This window comes from Motacilla alba, chromosome 4 (assembly GCF_015832195.1).
Source record: "Motacilla alba alba isolate MOTALB_02 chromosome 4, Motacilla_alba_V1.0_pri, whole genome shotgun sequence".
NCBI classification, from domain to species: Eukaryota; Metazoa; Chordata; class Aves; order Passeriformes; family Motacillidae; genus Motacilla; species Motacilla alba.
The window spans coordinates 60,263,322-60,281,413 of NC_052019.1; the positions used below are offsets into that span (position 1 = coordinate 60,263,322).

Consider the following 18,092-nt stretch of genomic DNA (forward strand, 5'->3'; position numbering starts at 1 on the left):
GCATTTGGAATTTGACTCCCAAGTCTCAAGATTAGTCTGCCCACCACATTCCCATTACTTGTTCTTGTGATTTTTGTAATCAACCTCATAAATGCATGAAGTATATAGCATTTTAAATATTCAAAGTACTGTAGACTTATTACAGCTAATTTTGTCCCTTTTATCCCCCTCACAAAAAAAATATCTTTTTATGTCTCACTGTCTTTTTTCCCCTTCAGAGAAGTGTTATGTTCAATGATGAATATTGAAAATTTCCTTGGGCCTCTCAAGCTAATGCCTGACTAACTCCTGCTTCACATCTGATGAGATTTTTCTCTGCCTGTCCTGAAACTGTGCTTGGACAGACTGGGGAATGGCAGATTATGAAGCAGACCTGTAAGTGCCAGAGACAGTAGGGCAAGACTCAAAATCTGAACAGGTGGGAAACAAGGTCTGAGACAATTAGGAGTCAGCATGTTCTACCTACACATCCTCCTGTGTTTGGGGTGAATCAGCTGATTCCCTAGGTGGGAAGACTGACGCGGCAGAAACTGAGGGACAGGTTGGATTCACCTGGAACTCCCTGCAACCCTGACGAGCATGATATCCGTCCATATATGTCCTAGATGAACTCTCTAAGATAGCATGTTCTAAAAATAACAGCACTTGTATGCACACTTGCCTTCAAGGCCTGAAATGTGATACAGCTGCTGTCAAATTTCCATGCACTACTGCTTCAGTAGTCAGCCTCTGCCAAGTTAAAATAAGGACATTTAACAGGCTTGCAGGATGCAAACAGCATCTTGTACATACACACAGCTTGCCCAAGCCAGGGCATGCCATACTTTTCTTCAGCGTGAGTCTGTAGGTGCTGCAAACTGCATGTTTAGCTTGTGCCTGAGGTGACAAAGATTGACTGCCATTCATCCTTACCCTGTCTGCTGCTGCTTATGTGAGGATGAGAAAGGGAATGACAGCCCATATAAATAGCCCAAATCCAAGTAAGATATTGTCCCATCAACACGTCTGCCACAGCTCTGCCAGGAAAAGGTCAGAAACCTTCATTCTCTGAGATCCACAGATCTTTGGGTTCTGCTTTGGTGCTGTCTTGTCTTCAACCCACATTTTCAGGAGTTTCTCTTTGCCCTTTATTAGGGAAGCTGCTGAGAAGAAAAGCAGATTAATCAGAGGCAGGGAATAGGAGATGGATGTTAATTTTGCCTTTGGCAGTGGGAAGTAGGGAGGAGTACTCTGTCTAGGATGGATTGTGAGGTATGGGATGAGGTGGAGAGAAAGCATGTCAGAAGAGAGACAGGATGGAGGGGGGGGGGGAAGATGCAAAATCACTGTTCCTCACAGTACCTTTCAAAGTGTCTTTCAGACACAAGACTTAAGCTTCTATTTTTTTTCATGGACAGCTTGCTCCCAGGGCTTCTCACTTAAACCTGCTTTAATACTCTTTCAATTTCTACCAGCCTTTTCCCTCCCACAGCTCCCCATGCCATGTCTTTCAACCCTGAAAAATATGAACCTTTTTCTGCTTTGACAAAGCAACATTCAATTTTGTTTTCATAGCTATGTAGCTTCTAGTCTTCTGCGCTCTACTGTAGTCCAATAGTGTGGAATCATCTTGTTTTTATGTGCATGATAGGAAATTATTATAATCTTATTGAAATTAACTAATTGACATAACTTTAATACTGAACAAGTTCAGTATTAATAGGTATCTTGAAAAAATAATGCTTCACAGAGTTGTCCATTCCATCAAAATTCTTTAAATCAGGCTTCAGATAAATAGAATACTAGTGAGGGGCAAGGGCTTTTCTTGTTTGCTCAACAAGTCTTTGCTAACAATAAATATATTTCTATTAAGAGTGTGACTGGGAAGTAATCCTATAATAAAATGCACTCAAGTATTTTCAATTACTAGTTCAAAGGGAAGTACTTGATAAAAGGGAGCAGTGTCAAGTGTGATCTGAAAGAAAACTCTTTCCAGTGCCTAGCTACAGGAGCATACACCAGGGTAAAATATTCCATTATCAGGTATAAAGTATCAGCTGTTGGTTTTTTGCATTATAGTAATTAACCATATTGAAATTACAGGTCAGTCTGTCTGATTTCTGTACTGTGTTTCAATGCACAGTTAGCTGTTTTGTGTGTGCTTTTCCATTTTGTTTAATTGTCTATAGTGTTGTTAAGTACCTAAGACAGCCACGGGGGTTTGGCTGAATCTGGAAAGAGTACACTAAGCAATTAAATGCAAAACTTCTAATCTATCCTTAAATTTAAAATGTTGCTGTTTTTTATGAAAATATGAATCCAGGAGTGATAATTAAAATCTCAAATTCTTTATTACTGCTTTCAATGACCATCAAGCAGATGTGTAATGCAGTTAAAAAATGCATAGAATGCAATTTTAAAATGTTAATTGTCTTTAAAATAATTTCTTAAGGCTAAGAACCCAGATCTTATTTATACACATACCCACTATGATGTCCACTGCCATAAGTACTACTGGCATGTTGTTCTTAGTGGGCTAAGTTAAAAGACCACAATGAATCAGAATGCTGTTTCCAGGATGCTACAGAAATCAGGACAATTTGTTAGTTAGTATAACTAACTAACTAATTGTTTTTATGTCCTTCATGAGGAGATTGATTTCCTGGTGATCACCACAGAACAATACCATGACACCATCCATAAGCAGCTCTAATTATTATTATCAGTTATTCTAGAGTTAAAGAAAACTGATATTCAAAAGCCAACTGGACATGGTTGTGGCTAGCCTCATCTAGATGACTCTGCTTGGCCAGAGTTGGTTGTACCAGATGATCTTTACAAGTCCCTTCAATCTCAATCATCTGGTGATTTGTAAACCAGAGCTTATGAAGCCTTTACCTAAATGGAAATCCAAGACAAGTGTTGGAATGCTTGGACACTAACAGACAAATGTTTCATGGAATTTGCAAATTCATTAGTGACAGTGTAAATCTTCCCTGTGCAATCCCATGACTGTTAACCAAGTCCTTTGCATACTTTATTAGACAGACAGTATCTTTATATGCTTCTCTATAGAAAAAAAAAAAAAAAAGAAAATTAAAAAAAAAAGGGAAAAAAAAGAGGTTCAGGACTGTGCCTTACTTACACTGCAGAACTACCTAACTTGCATGTTGCTAAAGAACTCTTGCAACTATGTTACCTGCCCATTACAACTGAAAAAAACCCATCTCATATCTATTTTTATTAAATTTAATTGAAATTTGCTGGAGAAATATAGGTATAAAGTTTTTTATTATCTTAAACGAGTTTTCATAAGAACTTTGATCCTGCAAAAATCCAGTCTAGTAATGGAATTTCTTAAGTTACTTCTCCTACTAAGTACAGCACTACAAACACTTTTGGGTGTTCGTGACCCACCATGAGGTATATGAATCATATGCTAAAAATGAAATAGTAGGAAAGTATGAAGTATATGAGCACTGAAAACACACTGAAAACACAAGGGTTATTTTCAGTCTTTCATTTACAGCTGTCAGTTCAGGTATAATTTTGATCCCTTCGTGGAAATTGTCCATTTATGCCCAACAATGTAAGTCCCTCCAAATCAACCAGGCACTCATGAGCTGTCTACTTTGCAAGCTGACTAGAAAAAATGTTCTTGAATGAGAGACTTTTATTACTTATTCCTTCATCCTGTTGCTAGATCAGCAGCCCAGTAATGCCTTCTTTTTTGTTTCTGGTTTTGTTAGTGCTACTTTTTTTCCTTTTTTTTTTTTTTTTTCCTTATACAGATACTTTAGTAAGTGCATTATGGAAAATAATAAACCTTATGTCTAAGGTTTAAAGAGAGATACTGTTATGATTTAGGCTAATGGTTATAGTTTGTCATCTGCTGTCTGTTCCATTAAAGAAGTTGCACAATTGCGTGTGTTTCAAGAAGGTTTTTTTAATAAACCTGGTGTCTCTTGAACACTTCCAAGAAGATGTTATAAAGTTCACTGAAGTAGACTTATCTAGATTTTATTTATTGCAATTATTACTGTGACCTATCCTCTTTAATTTCTTAGAAGTTATTTGAGAAATCCTCCAAGTGGAGGGCCAGAACACTGCAAAGATTTTCCATCTGGTGTTTTTTTAACTGTTCTAGTGAAATACTAAACACTAATGTGCAGTTTAAGCCTCCAATGCTCTTGAGATCTCAGACTAATCTTTCAGAGTAGGTTTCGTCTTGATGGTCGGAGGACATTCACAGTCAAGACATATTTGTGTTTTCTGCCGTGGCAGTGTAATGGCTCTGCAGAGAGGAAAGGACTGCACACATTTGTTTATTAACCCTGGCTTTGGAAAGAGACCTTCTCTGGAGTCACACAAACATAGAAATGGGAGCACAGGAGAATCCATATCCAGTTTGTTAACCTGATTGCAAAGCTTACAAATTACTCCTGGCCTGTGGTTTGGAAAGCTGTGACTCAAACGCGTGCTTTGTCTGCATGGAACTGCAGCATTGCTTAATTGGTATTTTCCCTTTGGATCCTTGGTTAAAAAGTTCCGTTTGTCACAGTTAATCTCTTATGCACATTAACTCCAAAAGGTGCTTAGTGCACTGAATATGCTGAGTAGTACACGTTGAGGATGGAATAATAAATTGAGAGGTCATTTTTATGCAGTGAAGTGTGATTTGGAATCTCTGCAATTTGCAGGCCTCTGAGCTAGCTCAGACGCCACAGGATAACAGCTCTGTACTTATAGTGTACAGAATGAGTACTGTGGATTGACCTCTGGGCCAAACTCATCCCCATCTTTTCGCTCACTGCCCTCCTCAGCTGGAGGAATTCCAAAAGTGTTTGCCTGCAAGACAGCTCGGTGGCTGGAGAGCTGGTTAGATATTTTCTGTAGCAGAGGGTAAGAGATGCTCAGGGTTATTTTTCGATTACAGTTCACAGCTGGCAAGAACATGTAGTATGTGCATTATCTGCTTTCTGCCATTTAATATTGGATATGTTACACCTGAGCAATTCTATGTTTAAAGAAGGACTGGTAGGGTAAGTAGAAAAATTACATATTTATGTCACCAGGCGCAGAAAGAAGATGACTAATTTTGACCCTTATAAATAACTTTGGGGTTAAATAGCAAGGAAAAATGAACTAATTTAATTAGATAAAGTATTAGTTGTCCCTTCTTTTGAGCCTAGGATCAAGAGTCTGGCCATGAGGAGGTTTACCACCTTATATTTTTTGCTGTGTTGGGAACATCCTTTTTAGCTTAAAGTTGTATCTCAGTCTGAAATGTAACCCTTACTGCAAAAATGTTACTACCAGTGACTCATCTCAGTTATCTTTCTCATTTTCTTTTCTTCTTGCTTTCATAAAATTCTTTCAAATTCCTGAAAAGAAGGCATCTAAACAATAGAGCATTGATAGCTGTCCACAGCAGAAGGCTGGTGATGCACAGACATCTCTAAATTCTGCTTCTCATCCCAAGAAATTGTCACCTCATTGCTCCACACTGCCTTGTTCTAAGGATACTGCCATTCTCAGGACCCAGATGAAAGGCTGTGTCCTGGAGGCATGATCTAACCCTGAAAGCGTAACCAGATGCTTTAAGGGATTTCTTTAAAAGCCTAATGCCTACCTCCAAGAAATGCGGGAAGGGAGACTATGAGGAAGGTGATAAGAGAAAAAAAAAATAGTAATATAAAAAAAAATTATAGTCATCTGAATCATGTTCAAATACTCTATTTTCCTTATCAGTTTTTAAAAATTTTCTTGTTATTCTTTACTTAAGTCTACCCTAAGCAAGGGTGTTGTAGGGCTTCTTCCCAGAAATTTATTGAATTTCTATCTGTTGAAATTATTACAATTCTAAAAATTCAGACTTATGTTTTACAGTAATGTTCCCCTGTTGGAATATATTCTGAGAAAGTTTTGTGGGTTTTTATATGGAGCAAAAAAGGAGTTTAATCTCCTTTGATTCTAAAAACATTTGTATTATTTTGGACAACTCAAATTTCTGATTTCAATAAAAAGCACTTTCAGCTCTTTCATCAAGGAAAAATATAAGAAATTTCAAGCACAAGGTGGATTTTCTCATTATATTTGCAAAACAAAAATGAGTTTGTACAATTGATTGTAGAAGTATTGCCAAAGGTACATATCAGATAGTATTTGAGTCATCTTGGAAAAAAATACAAGAAACACTTGTATTGATAGGAGATTGAGTCTTACATTTGCATAAGGAGTGGAAAATTCTTAATTTTAAATTCTTTATATATAGACAGTTTTTTTACTGCTGAGTCAATATCTCTGGACTTACTCTAAGTTCCTTTTTTTGTTTGTTTGACCATAGTGAAAGTTGAAAATTCCAATAATCCTTTTTGGAGCACAGAATAAAAACCACTGTAAATTTCCCTCAAGTCCTGAGAAAGTTTGAGAATATAATCTGTATACTCTTTACATGTGCTAGTATGCCACAAGGTATTTTCCTAGGAATTGCGAAAGATGCAAACTACTTCACTACGTGATTTTTGACAAATAGTTTTTATTCTCTTTTTACAATACTATCAGTTGACTAAAAATAAAGCAGCAGCTTAAGAAGTTGCTTCAGACACTTTCTGAAGATGCAATAAGTTTCTGGTGGAAAATATTTTCAAATAAATAAAATTATTTGCAGCTCTGCTTTTTTTGCAGCTCTGCTTACAAACCAGAAAACAGCCAATAAACATCTTAAGCATTTTAATGCTGCTGACTGGGCTACAGGGTGTACCCAGGAGCTGCATCAAAGCCGGATAGCTCAGCTTGGAGGAGAGCCAGTCAGCCCAAGCTCTAGCAGCGCCTCCAGCCTGCGCCTTAGCAAGCCTTCAGTGATATTCAGCTTTAGTGATTCTCAGCTCATGAGTGATTTCTGCTCTTGAGCTTGCTAGGCTCGGCTGGGGCATGCAGCAGGCATTCGGTAGACCAGGAAAAGACGAGAGGAGAGCGCTGTGTGAAATATTCTGCAGCGATGTCCTTTATTATCTTCTTTCTGCAAAGGGGTTCAGTGACAGCTCTTCTCTGATGAGCTGGGCAGAAACAGAGGTTTATATAGGGCAAGAGGGGATTGAGAATTGTCCAATGGTGAGGGTTAAAGGAAAGTGACCTATAGCCTTACAGAGAGATAAGCAAGGGAGAAAGGGGCTCCTAACATCCAGTCATCATGACTCAGCATTTTGCCTGTCTTAGGCTTCTGAACGCCAAGGCAGGTTTGCAGGGCCTGCACCTGCTACAAAACATGATGAGATTTCTGAGCTCTCTTGAAATATTTTTTTTGTAGCAACAACTGTGAGTGAATATTGTTTGAAATAAACACCTTTTCTTTGCAGAAATGTTGTCCAGCTGCAGTGTTCAAGTTACAAGTTACAACATATGCCCCCACGTCCTATTGTGCAGTGTAACTCCCTTAAAGAGAAGAGGGCTGTAGAAGGAAGCGCATACAATGCTTTTACCATGAAACAAGAAAGTAGGAAGGGTAAAGGTAGACCTTGTTTTCTGTCATTAATAAACAAAAGTATTCCCAGCATGGGTTGGCATTGTAAACAGTGAATATGTTGCGTAATTCTTACCCTCTTCTTCTCAGGACCTCGAGATTTGCTAGTCTCAGCATTCATGGGCATGATATGCAGCTAAGAAAACAGCCGCGTGTTATTCTTCCTCAGTTTCCCAGGGTTTGGATGATTGTTGTGGTTAGAGTACTTCAGGTGTTAGAGATTACCATTGCTGAGGTAGTTTGCACTTGAAATGCTACTTATAGCTGCTCAGGAAAAAAAGGATGCTCTGTTTTCAACATACAGTACTCCTTGAGTTGGTTGTGGTGTGCAGGCTTGAAGATGCAGGTAACAGCGTAGTGAGAGGAGTCACACATATCTGAGTGTTACATTCCAAATATTGTCAACTTTAATATTTAGTGGTTGGAATAACTTTAAGGACCAGAGGGAAAAGGAATGCTTTCTACGCCTTCATCCTTTCCTTGTGACTCCTTCTAGCATATATTTGTCAAAAATGCTGTTATTTTTGTCCTGTCATTTTATGTCAATGCAGCTTAAAATTACTCCGTGTTTTCTAGGACTAAATGCAGACTCATAAATTCATGTGACCAAGCCCAAAGAGGCTGTGCTGAGCCTGTTTGCCTCCCCACCCTTTCTTTTTATTTGTATAGGCATAGAGGTCTTTGATACAGTCCAGAGAACACAACTTTGAAATATTTATTTTAAGGCAGCTTTCCTAGAAAAAAATTATCTGTATAACCACCATGTTCCATGATAATCTCACAGTTATCACCACCTTATGTGGCTGGTAATGGGACTTCCAGGAGCTCCACTTCACAGAGACAGAAATTATGGCTCCTCAAGAACTGCTTCCAAAGAGCCACTGGCTGCTGGTGACGGTGCCTTTTCCTTCGCACTGAGGAGGACAAGGAATCATTTCCATGGCTTACTGTCAGTCACCAGATAACTGAGACCCTACACAAGCACATATCTGGGGAAGCTTATGTCCCAGCTCTGACACAATTGATGCCTGCTTAGTGGAAGTTTTTCTGCTTGAGATTCCTTCACCAATGCTGAAATAAGTCACAGACTATACAGAATTATCTGTGCTTTCAGAAAGTCACTATGGGGAAAAAAACGAGACCTAGAACTGACCAAAAACCCCCCTTTAAGTCTTTAAGCCAATGCTTAACACCTGCCTCTTATCTGTTATAGCTGGAGAACTTAAAAACAACTTCAGAAATTCAATGAGTTTTGTCTAAGTTGTCCCGAGTAAATACTCTAATTCATTAGTGGTATAAAATACTGGAGGATGAAGTCCTAAGAAGGATTTATGTGATGTGATAAAACTACAGTACAGCTAAGGGATTTTGGTTAACTTATCTAAATGACTGATACCTACTGCTAGGATGATTTTCTAGGGTAAAATAAAGCTCAGACACTAGCCTGCAGAAGGATGTATAGAGAGAAAAATGTTGTCTGAAGTCTTCAGTCAAAACTTTAAAATGTCAAATGGTTCATGAAAGCAGGAAGCTTGTTACAGAAAAAAGTTGCAGGAATTATTCATAATGATCTAATCTTCTTTGAATTAGTTGCCAAGGATACCAAAGGAAACATAATCTCTCATTTGATATCTTCAACTGAAAAAAGAAAAAGAAGATTCTTGGAAAACAGGATGTAAAAAGCCACAATTAAGGTTAATGAGGAGAAGAAATTCCCAGTTGTCATAATGGATTATGATTAATACCTGCTATTCAGTATCACTGGCTCAGAGGATTAAGGAGTTCCATGTGCTACTGAATAAACTCTCATGAATGCCTTGAGACTGACAAAAACTAAGGTCTGGCTTCTCAGTACTCCATTGAAAAATAGTAGATTCTATCAATCATAAGAAATAGTAATCTTTTTCTTGATAGAGAAAATTTTCACTCATTGGGAAAATAATGGCTCAAAAGACCCCCAAACTGGGAGTTCTAATATGTCTTGCATTGCTGCAAGATTTCCAGATAGATATATTTTTAATAGATTTTTAACTGCAGGATGTATGTGACTCCTAGAAGAGCTGGGAAAGGCAACTTTTAAAAATAATGATTTCTCAGTTTTATCTGTGGCACAGGTACGCTGTTTCAATTAATGTTGTTGTTTGTGTTGTATTCCAATGACGTAAGTATATTTTAAATTTCTCTTAAATTCTCTTTTGTCAGTTTATTGAGGTCTGTCATGTGTGGTAGAGCAGCCATTAAGGTTCTGTAAGGATTACTGACCTTCAATATTTAATCTTGAAAAGCTGAATACAGGTGCTTCCTCCTGAAAGGCATTATATAAACAAAGCCACAACGGATGGCTTCTGTTCACCTCACAACAAAATACTGTTTTGTGGTCTAATGAAGGTTCTTTCAGCAGCACTGTCAAGGTATTTTATAATTTGATTTCAAGAACGTATCTTGACATAGGAGAAGTTAGTTGCATTTGTTTTTCTTCACTAAAACTTGTAAAAACCGTTCATTAGAAACAGTTCTGTATATAGTGAAGTGGAAAGCCCAAAGGAGTATTGAGTCCCACTAGGAAAAGGGAAAAAAGGGAAAAGTTTGTATGGTTGAGGGCTCAGAAGGAAGAAAACCAGTATAAGATACTAATTTGTATGTTAAAGTTAAAATAAGCTGTTTTGCCTTCGGTATTTCTCAAGAAAATTCCCAGAAAACCCCCTGATTTCTTTTTATGTTCCAACTTCATTCCTTTTTCTCCTATATGTTTTTTAACTTTTAGAGGCAGTGAGCTGCTTATATCATGGCACATATAAGTCAGTTATCTCAAAAGACTTCTCATTCTTTATTGTACTGCCTCATCTTTCCCCCCATTTTTACAAAGACATTTGATTCCTGGTTGGCTTGACTTGGTCAAAAAAATACCACATTCAATAAGCATGTAGAAGAGGGTGAGGTTATGAAACATATTTATTTCCCTTTGTCTTTAAGTTGTTAATTATTGGCCTAATTAAGCCTTTTGATAAGAAAAAGTGAATTCTCCAACAGTGAGGGAAAATAGTTGGAAGGAAACAGTTTCAAGGTGCTGATTTGAGCTTTTTGTTGAAAAAATGCTAAGCTTGCTCATCTATGGCTTTCTTTTCCTCCCTAAATGCATGAGAGTAAAATTCCATAGAATTCATATGACCAAAGTTTGTTTCTTCTCTGCCTCTAGAGAACATATAACCCTTTAGACTTTACAGAATGTCCCTTTTAAGTATGGCTCAGTGTCGTGTTGATCAGTCTCCTGATGCTGTACAGAAATTCCTGCTTTATCCATGGAGAATACCTTTTGATAGCTCTCTCTCTATATATCTATATAAAATATGCCATTTTCCCTCCATTGTAAGTGTTACCTCTCTACGCTGGGCTGGCTGACTCAAATATTCTTAGTCTGAGCTTTTGCCCCATGGAGCTGGAATGGATATTAAAGTACATTTCTTTACTATTAATTTGGTTACATAGTCATATGAACAAGATGGATAATCTAAAATTGCTGTTGATCCCCCAGCTATCTCACTGCAGGCAAAGAATTACCTCTTTTATATCTTCCTCAAAACATGAGGTCCTAACAAGAAAGGTATCTGCAGTTCAGAATTTAAAATGTTTGTGAAATTATCTGAACAGTACCTGATCAACAGGTGCTCAAACATTTGGGAGCCACTAGAGGCAACATTCTATGGATAAACAACTCATATTTATCTTCGGGGTCCAATAAAACATCAAGAAGGCAGAGGATGTCAGACATCATCTGCACTAGTGCTACTTGCATTATCCTGTTAGTATATAGACAAGAAATGTAGATGCTAAGTACTAGGCATGGAAAGGAAAAGCAGATTTTAAATTATTGCAAAGTCAGGAAAATAGAACTATGTAGTGCAAAACTTTGATGGAAGAGCATTTTTCTTCTCTTATGGTGTCAAAAGGTAGTTATTGTTCCTTCTGTACATAGAAACACTCTGCTTTGAGTCGCCTTAGTCCCCTAACTGACAAGGACTCATTGGAGAAAATACAGTATTAATCTTTTCCTTAATATTTGCCAACAGCAGTTGGAAAATATCAGCTAGTAAATGCCACACAAATAGCTCAACCCTGTGTAGAAGAAATACCTTCTTCAACCTGGGGATGTTTAATTCAAAAGTAGCCATTGTTCTGCCTGCAGGAGTAACAAGTCAGATCAGATGTGTCCATGTTTAGTTACACTGAAAGTTTTCCTCTTCAATACATATGAATTTCCTAACTTAAAATAAATAAATAAATAAATAAATAAATAAATAAATAAAAGCAAAAAAAATCCACACACAACCAAAAACCACAAACAAACCAACCAAATAACAAGCCGGCCTTAATTTAGTCCATCCTTTATACCAACCAGATAACTTATTATAACCATTGGATTCAGGATGTAGTAAAGCTTTCAGATGGCTCCTCAGCTCTCAGGAAAAAGTAAGCCCTAACAGAAATGCTGGAGATCCAGATTAACAAATGGCCTCTTTTAATCCCAGAATAAGCACCTGGACCAGGTCGAAGTAAAATGAAATAAAAGGGATATGGCCAGTGTCCAACAGGAAGTGGCTAACAGAGTGACAAGCTGAGTGGTCACAGACTTAGCAGTATTCTTTGGAAAGACAAATTCACAGTATTTAACACACTCGCCACTAGTAAATGAGTTAATGAAAAACAAATCAGGAAATTGATTTTCAAAATGGTCAAGAGAAAGAAATTTCTGAGCAAAGCAGCTCTTTGGTTCCCCCATCATCAGTATTCTGCTTCCCTCTCAAAGTCAGAAATAAGGAAAGTCCCTTTATCTCTTTGACTAAAGACCAAAGTTGTAACTTGGTGTTACCTTTCTTGTGCACATGACATCAGGTAAGGAAAAATCATATTCAGTACATACCATTGAATTAAGGAAAAATTTAAAATTTAGGACCATTTTATTTCATGCAAACTATGTAATAAACACTTCTGGTTTTTATGTTTTATGGTGGCAAATAATTTATTTCTTTTTTGTGATATTTCTACCAGTGATTAATGCTGTTATCAATGTGCTTATGAATTTACCAACCTGTCTGTCTACAAGTGCCCCAGAAGATGACATCCCACATGCTCACATTTATGTTCTTCCTCTTGCAGTTTACTGGAGATTCATCTCCTCAGAGTGCTAAAGACTGACTGTTGGGAGCATCCCAACAATAAAAGAGAAACAGGCAGTGTGTCTGTTGCCATAATGAGATTGAAACTTCCTTCCCGGTAAGTGGACAGCTGAATGACTCAGCCATTTATCAGCTGAAGATAGAGAAACGGAGGTGCCTGGAGAAAAGAATTACTTATTATGGATGGCAGCTGGTATGACATGAATATGAATCATGAGGAAAGCAGTTAGTTTAGAAAGAGCCCAAAGGAGACTGGACAACATTACAGAAATACCAGAGGACAGGTGACTGCATTGAGTCTTAGAAATATAGTTATGATTTCCAAATAACTGGTCAAAAGTGATTTGTGTCTTCAAAGTTCTTTCCCAAAAAAATCCTACTTGACAGGCAAGATTTCTAACTAAATCACAGAATTTATTTTTTTTTTAGAGTGCAAGAGACTTGGTCACCTCCTTTACTCAGAGAATTAAATCAACACTGCTTTGGTTGACATCTCAATTGAAATCTTTGGTAATCACTAAACAAGTTGCAGTCATTACATTAATGAAGGAAGTCATGTTACAGGTAACAAATGAAGGAACAGAACATGTTGTTGTTGGCTATAAAAACCTAGCACCAGCTTTGTCTTCTCTGAGAAGACTGGAGATAATTTTTAAAGGCCTTATGCTAGCATTGTACAAAAGGGAGAAAAGGCAAAGAAGAGTCTTCATATAAATATTCTAATTTTTGACTTTGAGTTCTCTTGGGTAGAAGAAGTAATTGAGCTTACCTGAAAACCACAATAGAAACAGATATATTAAGAGATAGCCAAGAGGATTGTAAATTTTTTTTCTGGTTTATTTTTGGTGATAATATAATTTCTCTGAGGGTGTTCATATAAGAATCTTGTTTCCCAGTTTATGTCTTTTGGTCAGTGTTTGCAATCCCTTTGTATAACCTTTTCAAAATTTTGTACAAATTCTGTAAAATTTTTTTCTTCGTATTCTTCACATTCTTTGCATTTTTCTGATTTTGTGGAAACCAACTGAAAAAAAAAAAAAGAGATAGTAAAGCAGGATACCAATCCATTCGTTCTGATAGAGAATTAGTTTTTTTGCCCTGTTTTGGGGAATTATTCCACTGCAGTTAATGGCTATGGAAAATATAAGTGGAGGGGTTCATGGTCTGTGCAGTTCCTGGTTTTTGAATAGGATCATCTTTGAGAGGTACGTCACTTCAGTGAAAGATGCACATGATTGTCCCTCTGAAAATTAGGATGCTTTTCTGCCTGTGTCTAACATATCTGACTGCAGGTACTGAAGCTGCAAACTGTCATTTATACACACACATTCAAATACCCTGACATATGTAAGCATGCACAAAAGTATTTTCTATGATGGGAATTCTGAAAGTCTTTTTCTAAAAACCACTGATTTTTCATTATTACGAGTACAGGTTACTGGAATCTCATTAGTTTTCATCCCACTGTTTATGTAACAAAACAGGTATTTCTGCTACCAAAGAAACAATTTTGATTTGCCTTTTTGCCATGTAGTGTTGGTGTTGTTTACCTTATTTTTTTCAAAGCTTTCATTTCCATTTTTCCATATGTTCCAAACATCCTGTGTTTTACTACAATTTTTGATACGACATTCTTGAATTATCACCTCTGTTTCTAAGAAAAAGCACCTCATTACAAGTTCTTGGCATTCTTCCTGAAAAAAATGCAGTTGCAATAGTTTTATGATCCAAAAGGAATAAGCAAATGTAGGACATAATTTATTGTATAATTTAAAACACAAGTAAGATATAAGTGAGATGTAATCTAAGATAAAATCAGCCACAAAGAGGCTGATTTTTACTTACTGGGCATCTTTTCTTACTATTCAAATACATTTGAATATCTGCAGAAATGGGCTGTGAGAGCTAAGAACAAAAAGACCAATCAGTTTGCTAAGATGGAGTGAAACATAGTGTCTTGGTGAGGAACACTGGAAAGTAATTAATTAGGATAGGAACCTGGCATATAACTAAACATAGTGGAATTAATTTAATGTTATGCTAAGTAGTTTTAACACTTTAACTCAGAGACCTGAATTCAGAATGGGTAAGAGAGTAGAGGAAGTAGGTAATGCTCCCTTAAATGAAAATTAAATGAAAAATTAAAGATTAATCCCGGAATTATTTTAGCATTGTTTGCCTTGATAAAATGATTTTGAATCACACAAGCACAGAATAGTTTGGGTTGGAAGGGACCTTAAAGATCCTGTACTTCCAACCTCTCTGCTATGCATAGGGACTCCTGTCTGTAGGCCAGGATGATCAGAGCCCCACCCAACATGGCCTTAATCATCACTTTCAATTGATTAATTTTAGTAGCAGATGATTAAACAAGGATAATTAATATCTGCTTGCATAGTTTATCGTAAGCATGCTGATTAGAAGAACTATTTATTCCAAGGCAAATTATTTGATTTTAGACACCTTTATTAAATTAGAACAAGTCTACTTTTGGGGATAATTTCTAGTAAGGCTATGAAGCCACCGTATTAAACATTAGTTGTGATCATATGTGAAGTTTACTTACATCCTCATCTGCGTTTGCAGTGTATAAACTGACATCAATATCCTACAAGAAAATAAGAGTTGGAATTATAAACATTAGCTACCAAAGACCACCCCTCTCCCTCTCACTAACACTTCTTAGCTGAGTGCAGTGCTAAATATTTTATTAAGTCTTTTTCTATGAATATATGAAATGCTGACTGTTTTATGAACTCACTTTGGATGTCTTGATCCTTTCCAAATCTTTCAGAACTTCTGCCCACTTGCAGTGACCTGCTTCTGTCTTTGGTACATAAGCACTAGAACAGAAGAAACGCAGTGAGGTATCTACAAACAGGAGATATCTACAACATTTATGCTGAAAAAAAAAAGACTCAGCATTGTAAGATATTACAGATACAGTGTTCACATGTAAATACATATGGTAAATGTTTGGGGCAAGCAAGCATATTTGACAAATCATAAAATCACACAGATACATAAAAATTATATCTCCTGTCACACACAGTATAAAAAATGTGGGTTTTTTAGAAGGCCAGATTTGTAGAACATAATGCAAGAGAAAGTTTGATTACCTGATGTAAAATACCTAAAATTCTTTTAAAGTGTAAAAATAAAATTTCAAATCCTCTCTGAAGTGACTGAAGACAAGTAACAGCTGTGATAGTAAAAAAAAAATAATTTTTAGTTACTGTCTGATTGACATTAACTTTGTAGTTACCATAGGAAGATGATGATTAGTCCCATCCCATTCTTTAAAAGGCAAAAGCAATGGCTGTTCAGAAGCAGATACTGCAGACAAATACTTTTCAGGTGTGTTTTCTGAAAGACACAACCAAGTGACGCCTTGTCACAATTTGATTCCACAGAATTTTGCCTTAGTATTGACTTAATTAACCAATTTTCCAAGACTTCCTATAAAGACAAGACCCTGTTGTGTGTATCTGGAAAGACCAACTGATTTGTAGCTTGGAGAAATACATAATCACTTTACCAAATAGTTGGTAGAAAACCAGATGCTGAAGGCACACTGTGAAAACCTGAAGTCCTCCTGGGCTCCCTATTTATTTATCAATTCATACTGAAGGCTGCAATGTAATGCAGAGTCAATTTTAAAGAACTTTTGTTTTCCACTTCTCCCCTGGCTACCATTTGTTACCCAAATTCAATTAATTGCCTACAACTTGAACTCCAATACTGTGGTTGCATATATGTGAGACTCTACATTGAATGCACCAAATACTATGGTTATGTGTACAAATGTAAAATAAAATATTTAGATATAGTATATACTTACATTTCTTTACACAGTGTATGTGTGCCTAATAGTGGGCAGTGGTGCATTTAAGAATTTCCTCAATGGAGTTTAGCAACTGGAAATAAGGAGAAGCTGTGAGAAGCTGTACATTGTCCATCAGGAAACATTTCCCTGTGCACAGCCTGGTAACCTTTGTTCCAAAGTCACAAGCCCTTTGATTTAGCTGATAAAGTTCCCTCGTAGGCTTAGGTTAATTATCTGATGCAGTGCCGTGGTTTTGACCCGAGGTTTTATTCCTTATCCAACATGCAATACTCTATAACTGACTCAAATGACATTTCTATACCTGCAAACTTGCAAGTAAATATTTTTAAATGGACCAGAAAACATAACAAAGAAGAGCTGTGCTGCAGTAAAAATATCCAAATGGGAGGTCAGTCCATGCACTATCAGGATTGCAGCTCACTTGCTGAAAGCCACCTTAATAAAGCAGAGCCAGGAGAGTAACAATCACATGTGTGACAGGACTTCCGGAAAGTACTTGTAACAAATATTTGCTGCTCTCTTAAACAGAAAATGCTTTAAATACATTGCAATTATTTTGTTTCTAATCCCTAAAGATAGTGCTGAAATAGCATAGTTACCTGATCCTACATAAATTTCCACATTCAATAATGGGACACAGTGTCAGTCCCTTTTATCCCCTTCGCTTGTCCAAAACCTGTTAAATAAAAGCTATGTAAATGATTGATACTGTGACAATCTAAACTGCATTAAGGACAGAACAGGTAACATCTCCTACATCTTCTGAACAATTTCCATATGGAAATTGGATGCTGTGTTGTAGTCAGCCAAAGTAGGTCTACAAGCAAGGCTAAACCTGTCACTGCTTCCACAACAAATGGAAATTGAAAATATGAGTACTCAACCCAAAATATTAAGTACTTATACATGTATATTTTTCAAATGTACAGGATAAAAAAGGAAATAATTATTAACTACATGGATATGGTCAAAAGAGCTAAATCATTTTGCTACGGTATGACAGAAAGGCTTTACCTTTTTCACAGTTAACATTGATTTGAAATCGCCATGTTATTTCTTTTGGGTTTGGATTTTGTTCATTTATTTTTGTTAAATCTGCATACTACTTTCTTTCATTTGATATGCTAATCCTCAGAAAATATCCTATTTTGCTTTGGTTTGGGGTATTTTTTATTGTTATTATTATTATTTAAGTGAAGTCAGAGGTAGCCTTATGGGGAAACTCCAAGTGTACTTAAAGTAATTTTAAACTTGATTGGTGGATACAGCTGAAGAAAACATGTTTAACCCCAAATCTTAAGAAAATAATTTAAAGTATACTAGAAATATTTTACAATAGCTAAACATTTTTAACATTCTACATCATCATTGACTGAATGTCTGCATCTTTGGTTTTCTTAAATATTGTAGTTAACCTTTATTGTAATAAAATTATAATTGCTAGTGTAATATAAATGCTTATTTTTAGACGTAATAGAAATCTTGTACTGATGATAAATATGTGAAAAATATACTACCTGCATATTCTAAAGGGTACTCCATTTGTTCATAAAGAGAAATTTGTTCATTG

At 36.5% G+C, this 18,092-nt stretch overlaps 2 protein-coding genes across 8 annotated transcripts in view; one reads left to right on the top strand and one right to left on the bottom strand.

The window, feature by feature from the left end:
• The window catches only part of INPP4B (inositol polyphosphate-4-phosphatase type II B), a 380,968-nt gene that overhangs the window by 348,805 nt on the left and 14,071 nt on the right, over positions 1 to 18,092 (top strand). For 3 of the 5 annotated variants that reach the window (XR_005256730.1, XR_005256729.1, XM_038135220.1), the window contains one exon: positions 12,656 to 12,772. Coding sequence is in view for 3 of the 5 variants with exons in the window: in XM_038135220.1 (XP_037991148.1) it covers positions 12,656 to 12,772 (117 nt within the window). In the remaining 2 variants the exon portion in view is untranslated. Of the gene's footprint in view, positions 1 to 7,337; positions 13,339 to 18,092 lie in introns of those variants that run through there. The other 2 variants (XM_038135219.1, XM_038135221.1) reach the window with 2 other exon arrangements.
• Positions 13,492 to 18,092, bottom strand: part of IL15 (interleukin 15) — a 29,601-nt gene continuing 25,000 nt past the window's right edge. For all 3 annotated transcript variants that reach the window (XM_038135252.1, XM_038135251.1, XM_038135250.1), the window contains 5 exons: positions 15,941 to 16,041; positions 15,437 to 15,518; positions 15,242 to 15,283; positions 14,226 to 14,369; positions 13,492 to 13,699 (listed from right to left, as the gene is read on the bottom strand). In XM_038135252.1, the coding sequence (XP_037991180.1) occupies positions 13,586 to 13,699; positions 14,226 to 14,369; positions 15,242 to 15,283; positions 15,437 to 15,518; positions 15,941 to 16,041 (483 nt within the window). In that variant the 3' untranslated portion in view covers positions 13,492 to 13,585. The remainder of the gene's footprint in view (positions 13,700 to 14,225; positions 14,370 to 15,241; positions 15,284 to 15,436; positions 15,519 to 15,940; positions 16,042 to 18,092) is intronic.